The sequence below is a fragment of the Suricata suricatta genome, chromosome 11 (genome assembly GCF_006229205.1).
Source record: "Suricata suricatta isolate VVHF042 chromosome 11, meerkat_22Aug2017_6uvM2_HiC, whole genome shotgun sequence".
Taxonomy (NCBI): Eukaryota; Metazoa; Chordata; class Mammalia; order Carnivora; family Herpestidae; genus Suricata; species Suricata suricatta.
The window spans coordinates 44,415,950-44,425,794 of record NC_043710.1 but is presented as its reverse complement, the minus strand read 5'-3'; the positions used below and the strand labels follow the sequence as shown (position 1 = coordinate 44,425,794).

The 9,845-nt window shown below is 48.5% G+C and overlaps 1 protein-coding gene across 6 annotated transcripts in view; it reads left to right on the top strand.

The window, feature by feature from the left end:
* TEAD1 (TEA domain transcription factor 1) overlaps positions 1-9,845 on the top strand; it is a 174,881-nt gene that overhangs the window by 125,066 nt on the left and 39,970 nt on the right. For all 6 annotated transcript variants that reach the window (XM_029957500.1, XM_029957499.1, XM_029957498.1 and 3 more), the window contains one exon: positions 9,359-9,532. In XM_029957500.1, coding sequence (XP_029813360.1) covers positions 9,359-9,532 — 174 coding nt within the window. The remainder of the gene's footprint in view (positions 1-9,358; positions 9,533-9,845) is intronic.

Here is a 9,845-nt window from a genome sequence, read left to right as displayed (position 1 = left end):
TAGACCCTGCTGAAATCCAGGCAGGAGCCAAAATGGGGTTGTTTTTTTTAATGAATTATGATTTGAATACATAGTACATACACACAGTCCCAAGTCTCTAAGCATAAAAGAATGGAGGGAGACTTTCCTTCCTCCTCATGCCTGTCCTACCCCAAGTAGGTAACCACTGTTACTAGATTCTTATGACTCCTTCCAGAGATTCTAATACATAGACAGGGTAATGTGAATATCTGTTCTCCGACCTCACTCCCCTTTTGAAAGAGAAGATGTGATCTGATGTGTGTTTCAAGAGGATGACCTTGGCAGCAGGTTAGAAAGCAGGCTGGGGTAGGGGAGTGGCTTTCTGGTCCAGGTGATGTGGCACGGACTGAACCAGGGCAGTGGCCTGGCCATGCCCGAGGGGATACAAAACAGGGAATGTCAGAGGGCAGAGACATTGTGTCGATAAAATTAAAAGGCCTTGGAGCTCAATCAGCTGTGGGAGAAGGAACATACTGGAGAGATGACTGTGTTTTTGAGACCAGGGATGGTACTGTAACTTGAAAAGCTGTGGGACACTAAAGGAAGCAGAACTGCTAATATCTGGCCTGTCTGGTAATGCTCTTGCTTCTTGTCGTCAAAATAAACGGGGCTGGAATGGGTATTAGAAACAGAGAACCCTCTAGAGGTTGAGTAGCTGAGCCCAGTAATCATCTCCTAAATGGCATAGCCAGATATTTGAAGTTTATCTGAATTCAAAGCCAGTAGTTTACAGAGTTGGGGGAGAGATAGCAGCAATAACCACCATTTAGGAAGATCTTATATTCCAAGCGTCCCTCACAGTGTGGCATGGAGGGGTCCAGGACTGATACGATATTCCCAGGACAAGGATGCTCAGCCCACCCCCTCTCCTCCGAGGGAGCCCGCACTGCAGTGTAGCTACATCCTGCATATAACCTTATTCTTTTCCATGAAGACCGTTGATCACTGTGGCCCCAGGAGTAATTTAATTTTCACGTTTTTATAGCTCCTTTCAACGGCCTAAATTCACAGGTCAACGAAAATTCCTTTGTGAGATCACAGATCCCGGTTTTGGTTTGGAAAGCGTGGCCAGTGCAGTACGAAGGAAATGCAAGAATTGAGGGGGCAGGTGGCATGTATGGGGCCTGGATTGGAGAAATAAAGGAATGAGACCGGAAGCAAGGTTAAAACGCCAGAGACTGCTGGGAGAATCCCTGCCTGTATCACAGACATGGTGGAGAAGGGCAGGCTTTCTCTGGAGAAGCTTCTAAACCCTGCGGTGGCAATTGAGGCACTGCTGCATCTCGCAATGGGGTCATGCGTTCACGAGGAATGGCTCTTTGGGCAGATCTGGTTGCTGGTCCTCCAAAAAAGAGGCTCCTTCTCACACCCCAGGTCATGGCACAGCGGGTGGATCTCCTTAATGGGAGACCAGCACGCCAGCATCTGCCGCTCCCTGTGGCTCATACAGAACCGTCCTCTTCACTTTTCATTTGACCTTCACACTGACCACCAGGTGTCCTCTGTGTTCAGATGAGGAAGTCAAGTCCCAGAAAGGTGAAGCAGCTTGCCGCAGGCTGCACCGCTCAGAAACCGCGAAGCCTGGCTCCTCTAACCCACGTGCTGTTAACGTGCACCTCATGTGCTTAGAATAAATGGTCAGCGAGTGCACTGGCCTTCCAGGTTCCCAGAGCAAGGCTACGCCTGGTCTGACGGTTGGCTGCGCCAAGTGTCTGAATGCCTCCCCCCACCCCAGTTTTTCTGGGAGGACACAAGCGATGTGGTGTTTTGGGGGGAAGTGAGGGACAGCTCGGTGTGGCGGGCCGTGATTTTCCCCTCCCTGTCTTGTGTGCTCCTAGCTGCTCATCCTCACCCAGCTGCACCCTCTCATGGCGGTGCGTTGTCTACCCTCATGTCTGAGCTGCACTGGGCACTCGACATCTTGTTTCGTTGCCATTGGGGGATAAGGCAGTTTGACGCATCTGGAAATTGGGGTGTTCTGGACATTTCACAGAGGCCCAGCCAGGCCCCATCTGGTTTCAGCACCCCACACGCTCCTCCTTTCCACTTGCCATCCCTGCGCGCTGCCCAGGGGCCTTTATCTCTGTAAATATGGTGGTGGAAGTGGGAGGCCGGGGTGAGGTGGTGCATCCCGATGTGAGATCTGGACAGGAAAGACTTAACCTGCTCCTTAGTCTCCACTTTCAAAGCTCTTTGTTTCTGAGAAGAGCACCGGGCAGGGGATGAAGGTGCCAAGGAGCCAGGACAGGGCTGGTGCCTCTGAGCACTTAGCTGAGGAGAGGCCCTTCTGGAGTTTAAGCCCGGCCAAGCCCTGCCCCTCTCCCTACTGCCCCCAGACGCTGAATGTGCAGGTCACTCTCTTTGGCTTGGCCCCCCAGCCACTCCCTGCAGGGCCTCGGGTTATCACAGGTTGCCCAGGCTGCCAGGGAGAGGGGTGTCTGGACAGAGCCCAGGCAGGAGAGGGACAGGAAGTGAACGTAGGTGATTTGTCCCTGTTCTGTTCCAACTTGTACATTAGCATCCCTTGACATGAGTTATTTGTCTTGCTTGCTTTAAATTCCTAAGTGGATTATAATTTTTCTCCTGGTGTCATTTGACAGCAGTCATTTTTCAAGGTTTTACTGCGTTCCTTACATTCTTGGAATTTTTGAAACAAGTTTGGGAAGAGACCGCCATCTTTGTGTCAGACGGGGTAGTGCAGCTCTGGGCGAGTCTGAGGAAGCGTCCCCAGTGGCAAGGTTTTTCTGTCCCCTTTTTCACAAAAAGGGAACTGCCTCATCAGAGGTACCTGGAATTGACTGTTAGCAGTTCTTTTTTTCAAAAAAGAGAAGAGAAAGTTAAAATCAAACCCAAGCGGCCACTTTGGGGAGTCTGGTGTACCTCCTCTGTGGCAATTTCAAGGACGCGTTTTGCACACTTCCGAGAGCGGACAGTGACGTGTCTGAGGGATAGTAACAAGTGATGTGCAAGCACAGCACTAAGTATTTTCCACACGTTACCTCCTTTAACCATGTGACGCTCCTTCAAGGTAGCTTCTATGCTTATGTGGAAGCTGCCCCAAAGGGCTGGACACTGCCCCCCATCTCCAGCGACCCCGCTAGGAAGTGGCACCTGCACCAGGATTTGGACTCGGCCCTGACTGTCTGCAGAGCTCCGGCACCCAGCACTCCCTTTGCAGCCTCCCCAAGCAGCAATGAGGGCAGAGGAGCCGAGAGCAAGGAAGACAGTGACCTTAGAACAGACTTGGGGGAGGAGAAAAAGTCCTTCATTAAACATCCAGCGTAGCTAATAACCCATTGCAAGTTAGCTTTGTTGAGTTTGTAAGATAACTTTGTCACTTTGTCACTGTTTACACTGTGAAGAATGGCCAGAGGGATTGTTAACGAGGGAAAGAGAAAACTGAGTATGTCCGCAAGTCCAAAGAGAAATCTGTGTATTAAGGCTGTTTCCAGGGCTGCTGAGCTGTGGGACATCGTTGAGCCAGGTAGGACTGCGCTGGGGCAGCGTTGCTGTTTTTGGTGAACCGTGCAGGCAGACAAGGGTGCCAGTTTCTGCTCTGTCATTCTGAGTTATGTGAGCCATAGGAAGGCTCTGTGATCTGACCAAATTCCTTTTGAGTCCAGGGAGCTTGTGGCCACCTAGAATAAACATCCTGAAGCACAACTCTTAATATTTTTGTTTCCCTTTATAGTTCCTTCTCTTCCTCAAAAAACTCCGTGATGTTCCAAGATAGTTCCTGATGGTCTGTTTATGTAATTTAATAAAGTCATACGTGTGCTTTGCATATTAGCCAAATCGAACCAGACTCAGCCTATAAAGAAAAGCAACGGTCCTCCGCCCCATGTCTCCCTACCTCCTGCTCCTCCTTCTTTGGGGTCAGCTACTTATATAGGCATTCAGCTATTTCTTTGTATATTATTGCCATATTTCCAAATCACATGTTTGTACTGTACATTTCAGTCCATCGATTTTGGACATTTTCTGTTGACTTCTTATTATGGAAGACTTAGGACTTAGCTCTCTAAATAAATTTAGTACTTTTTTTCTGCCCTCCCTCCGCCATCTCCCAGTGTGAGCTTGCATACAGCATGGTTAATGTGTGATGTATTAGAACCATTTTCTTGATTGTAAAACTTTTTTTCCTGGGATTTGTCATTGCCTCTTTTTTTTTAATTTGGTTTTTACATGCCTATACGAATTAATCCTCAGTGCTTCTAATAGAGTTCTCAAACTCTTCTCCAGATGCCCAGATAAGTCAGGGGATCTTTCAAGTCCATTGTCCTTTTGGTGGCACCCCTCCAGCTTCCCATCCACCCTGGACTGGCCGCTGTCCAGGTCCGGGCCCCAGCTGCTAGCCACTGCATTCTCTTATCTCTCTTCTGGATTAGCGCCCCATCTCCCTCTTGTGATTTATTCCCTCATTTTGTGAAAACATCCTCCAGTAGCTAGCTGACACTAGTTGGAGCCAGGGCTAATTTTCTGAAACCTTACAAACCTCAGTGTGTTCCACTGTCACTCAGATGTGATGGATAGCTTATTTCTCGTCATGGTTTCTACCTTAGATTCGTGAACCCTTATTCACAGCATGTGAACTACACCTGTGTTCTCCATGCTAACGAGTAGCACTGTGTGTTTAGTGCTGGGAGAATCCCAAGTCGTTCCTAAAAAAAAGAGCAGGTGAATGCTCTTACATGCTAAATTACATTTCACTCATGTAATGTATGGGAGGGGAGATGCCGACCGTCTTTATGCCCAGTCTTCTCTATGGGAATCCTTGAGAACATTTATTTACATGGGCAAATACATGATTATGACTATAGAGGCAATAAGCTAGCTCCATGTGGTCACTCTCTAGGCTCTATGAAGAGAGGGGTTTTGTACTATTAGCAGCCCATGGATTCCCTGTGTTTAACCTAGTGTCTGGCCTAGAACAGCCATAGGTTTGCTGGTTTGTTCCATGAAACCCGTAAGAGAAATACGCAGAGTGAGCACCTTTTCTGTGAAATGTTGCTAATCCACACATCCACCGACCGCCTCAGGAGACATTTTTTTTTATATCATTGAACGAACCAACGTTAACTTCTTTTTTGGGTATCAAGGAAATTTAGTCTTAGGGCTTCAATGTACATGACTTCCTGACATTCACCTGTTTCTGCTTATAGACTGCCCCCAAAACTTAAGACTTTCAGTGGCTGTTACTGGTGTTGTTTTTGCAAATATCTGTTTGCTGCCCTATACAATAGAATTGCCCTTTTTTGGTGTTGTGCTTCACCTTTCGTTTTGGGGAAACCACCACTGCTGAAAGGAAAATGAGGTTTACGTGGGGAGGAGGAAAGGAAATCAGGTATTCACCCTGGCCTTCTGCCCTTATGAGGAGAACTGGCAAGATGGGAAGTAGGTAGAGCCTTGCCAAATGGTTTTTAGAGTTTGATTGTATCAAAGCTCGAACCCAAACGTATCCGGTAGATGTCTTCCTTCCAGTCTTCTGAGTCTGGCGGCAGAGGTGGAATTAAGCGGGGAGGGAGGGCTGTTTGTCTCACTGCTGTGGGCTCCAGGATGCCTTCTTTAGTCCTTTGTATTCTCAGAAACAAAGTCACCTCTTGGCAGGGATCAAGCCACCCAGATGCCAGCAGTCAGGGTTTGGTTTCACGTCACCAGCCTTGGAGAGGCAGTGCCCGGTTTCCTTTGGCAAAGGCAGCCTGCCCTTCTCTGTTCATTTCAGCCACCCGGGCACAAAGGTAACTTCCTCAAAATAGAAACCTTTGAGGAGTGTGTCTGCGGCATCTGCGAATCCTTATGTTTATCCTGAATTCTAACTTAACGTCTTAGAACTTTGCAAACATGAGTTCGCTTTGTTTTCTTCTCTTTTCTCAAATCAACCGTCAGAACAAGTAGATGTGAGCGAGAAGGGTCTTCTGGGAGACGCTGTGGTTGACGTTTGCAGCAAATGCTTAGGCTGTGGCATTGACAGGTCCAAGTTTTATTCTTAACTCCAGGACTATTCCCGGAAGTGTGACCTCACGCAAATCTGTTCATCTCTGAACTCCCATTTCCCCGTGTGTAATGACTTTAATAAAATGCCCCTGCAGTGTCATTGCGAGGCCGGGGTTGCCTGAGGTCACATATATAGAAAGCACGTTGCCGGAGCAGTGACTGGATACAGCGCTCTCCCATCCATCAGGCACAGGAGAGGTCCACGCCCTGGGAAGCTGGTTACGAGTGGGCCATAATCGAGAATTTGAATAGTCACATGGCTTCGCAACTCGCTCCCAGCTCCTGGCTTACTTGTGTTTATTTTTCCTTGGCTAGGCAGGAAGGGTAGCGAAAGCAAGAACCTTTTTTTGCCCCTCCCCCAGGATCGAGCACCTCACGTGTTAATAAACTACAACAGTCGTAATCTTAGCAGCTGCAGCTGGCCTCTTATGTGCTGAACCCTGTGCCGAGCACCCTCTCTGCGTTCTTTCCTTTCGTCTTCAAACCTGCTGCGTGGTACACGTAGCGTGTCCTCATACATGTGAGCACACTGAGATTTCGGGTTCTCATCTGGCTCCAGGGTTTCTGTGCTTAGTACTCAGCACTTTGGTTTTCAGCCATATCGTCATGGCCCCCATGAAAGTGTCGGAAATTTTGCGCCCCTCCCCCACCCCCCGCCATTCACCTTCCTGTCCTCTTGACATACAGAGGTCCTGGGTTCCAGCAGTACACTGAGGGACCCTTGGTGCTGTGAGCCAAAAAGACTGCAAGTCGCAGCCTCTTACCTACATCCCGACTCTGGCTGCCTGCGGGCAGCTGGCACGGAGGAAAAGCTGAGAAGGTGTTCTGCAGAGAGACTCGGATTCTGGCTGCAGGTGTCCCCATAGCTCTGCTCATGGTGCATCCTTGCCCATAAACTCACGGCCTGCAGGTGGCACACAAAATGACAGAAACGGTGCTGCCCAGACAGGACTGGGGAGGGCTGGGAGCTTGCTGCCAGCAGAGGCTATTAAGAAGGGTTGGATGGATGGACATGCACATGGTCGGTCATCTGGATAATGAAAGAACAACGCCTTTTGCCCTCAGCTCCCAGAATGGCGGGTAAGTAGAGAACAAGCAGAGGAGCTGGACCCGAGACAGGCACTGCTCATTCATCTTTGTCTCTGGCTGCCTTTGCACCAGCGTCTGTGTCCCCCGCCTTGTGTTAGTTTTCCTCTCCCATCCGCTAATGAGAATGGACGCTCATTAGCAGCAGTGCCTCACACACTTCTGTGGGCTTTTGTTTGCTTAAAATTGAAAAGATGATGTGATGGCACTTGGGAACATTCGCAGAAAGGTCGAAGACACTCCACTGTGTGGATCTCAGCTCCCTAATCTGGCAATGGCTTTGGCTTTATTTTTAAAATTCTCTCCTGCTCCAGGCGTAGTCTGCCTCACATAGTGGTCCCCAGCCCCCAGTCTCACCTGAAAGCTACCCAGTAGCTGGGCAGAGGCTGGGTCTGTGACAGAGCTTGACAGGTTCTCCCTTTCCATTGCCCCTGATGCCTTTTAGGGGTTTTGAAGCTTTGATAAAGATACTGTTGTGTTGTTGAACAGAAGAAGGCCATAGCCATCTCCCAGAAAAGGCCGGCCCCTGGCCACCATCTCCTTATGTCCAGTGGACAACTGACATCAGATGGAGTGTTGTTGAGCCCATTGCCCTTTGGTCCTGTGGCCAGAGGTCCATGGCCTGGGTAGCAAGCCTGGATTTAAACCAGCATTTCTTCAGGATAGATTTCTAGGGTTTCGTAACCACACGAGTTTAGGAAACTTTGGATTATATGAAGTTAAAAAGGGTTTTTTTATTCTAGTATCTACCATGTGTCTCAAAGGAGGGGTTTGTAAAACAGCAGCCACCAATACTAGCTGGCATACATTGTTTACTGTTCATGGAGTCTGTGAGCCTAGTGAGCTCTTCCTGTGTAGTTTCTCATTTAAGCCCCATAGCGCCCCTGGGAGCTCGAGGCCAGCTCTTTCCCCATTTTACAGACTGGGGAGGCACTTGCCCAGTATCTTAGCTGATTTACACTGGGCACCAAGTTTTGTACTCGAGCAGGCTGAGTCCTGACCCCATGCTCTTAACCAGGATATGCTTCTGGTAGGCAGCTTTGATGGAGCCTTCTTTTATTTGGGACTCCTCATTGCTAATGGGATTAGTACCCTGAAGCACTCTAGTTGGAGAAACGTCCATTTAAACTCAAAAGGTAAATAGGGACTGCTCGGTGAGCAGGACATGGAATCTCTTGTATGAGCCCTGTTGGGTTCTGCTCTCCCTGCAACCCCAACACCTCCGGACATGTTTGTGTCACATTAGGTTGGTGTCAAGAGTCTTTTCTGCAGGAGAGGCAGACCCAGATTATCTGGGGTAGAAAGGGTAGGCCACCAGTTCTCAAACTTGGCTGCATATTGGAATTCATTTAATGACCATTAAAAATTGCTGATTCCTGGCTTCGTTTTCTGGGATTTCAAGTTAGTCTAGGTGGGTGCCAGGCATTGGTGAGGTTTAAATGTTCTTTGAGAACCACTGCTTTAGGTAACTCCTTTGTGATCCAGTGACCACGTCTTCTACCAAAGCAAGGAGAAGAAAGTCTTTTCTAAGTTAAATGACTTATGAGGGTGTTGGTTGGTTGGTTGGTTGGTTTGTGAATGGGTTACCTGTGTTCTTTGATTACGGATCCTATATAGCCTTGTACCGTGAATCCTATCCATGAGTTGTACTCTTGACCCTAACTTTGCACAGAGAGCTATGTACTGACCAGCCCCCCTATGCAGAAGCTTTAGACTGGTTACTAAGGGGACTGGTAGGAAAAGGGCTCAGAACTCTTCTCCTACTGGAGGAAGTAGGTGGGTACCACTGCCCCAGCACTGCATCCGTGCGTGCTATTGCCAGGGGAGCTGGGGCCAGAAGTGCATTCTGGGTGATGATGTTAGCTGACCACACACATATTCTTTGTTGGGCTTAACTGTAAATATTGGGCTCCAAAGGGTGTTGCTGTCATTTTCAGTTGAATCCGATGAAACTGGGTTGTAGAACAGTTTCTTGGTTTGGTAGTTAAAATGACTTCAGCTGTTATTTACTACTATGTCTCCAAAAAGCCCTTCTTAGGGAAAATCTATGCCCTTGTCAATAAAAGACCATTGTTTTAACCCTGAGCTATAATGGCTTTTCTTAATGTCTTCATCTTTTCAAAGGCACAGCCCGTAGGCTATTCAAGGCATAATTCCAGGATTTCGAGACTGTTGCTCTTTTTTCCAGTTCAAGATGGATGTGCCCCAGGCTGATCAAAGGGTTTGTAATGGGAATGTTTCTGTTGGTTTCTTACAGTACAACAAACACCTCTTCGTGCACATTGGGCATGCCAACCATTCTTACAGTGACCCATTGCTCGAATCAGTGGACATTCGTCAGATTTATGACAAATTTCCTGAAAAGAAAGGTGGCTTAAAGGAACTGTTTGGAAAAGGCCCCCAAATTGCCTTCTTCCTCGTAAAATTCTGGGTGAGTAAGACATTGCTGTGGTCGCGGTGGGTTTGGTCTGAATAGTCACATCCTTTGTGTGAGCACGGAACCTGTGAGCATGCATTTACAGGAGTGCATGGGGGACCGTCCCCATGCTGACCTTGTGGTACATCCTTGGGTACAGCTACACCCAGGCAGCATCTGGTGTCCCTGCCTGGGAAAAAGAGAGATGGAAGGCCTCTTTGGGTTTCAGGGCTCCCCTCTGCCATGGCTGTCCTTCACAGACGGCTGGGGTCGTGATGGAGAACATGGGACGTGAGACCCTCTTTCTGTTTCTTCTCGCTCCATTAAG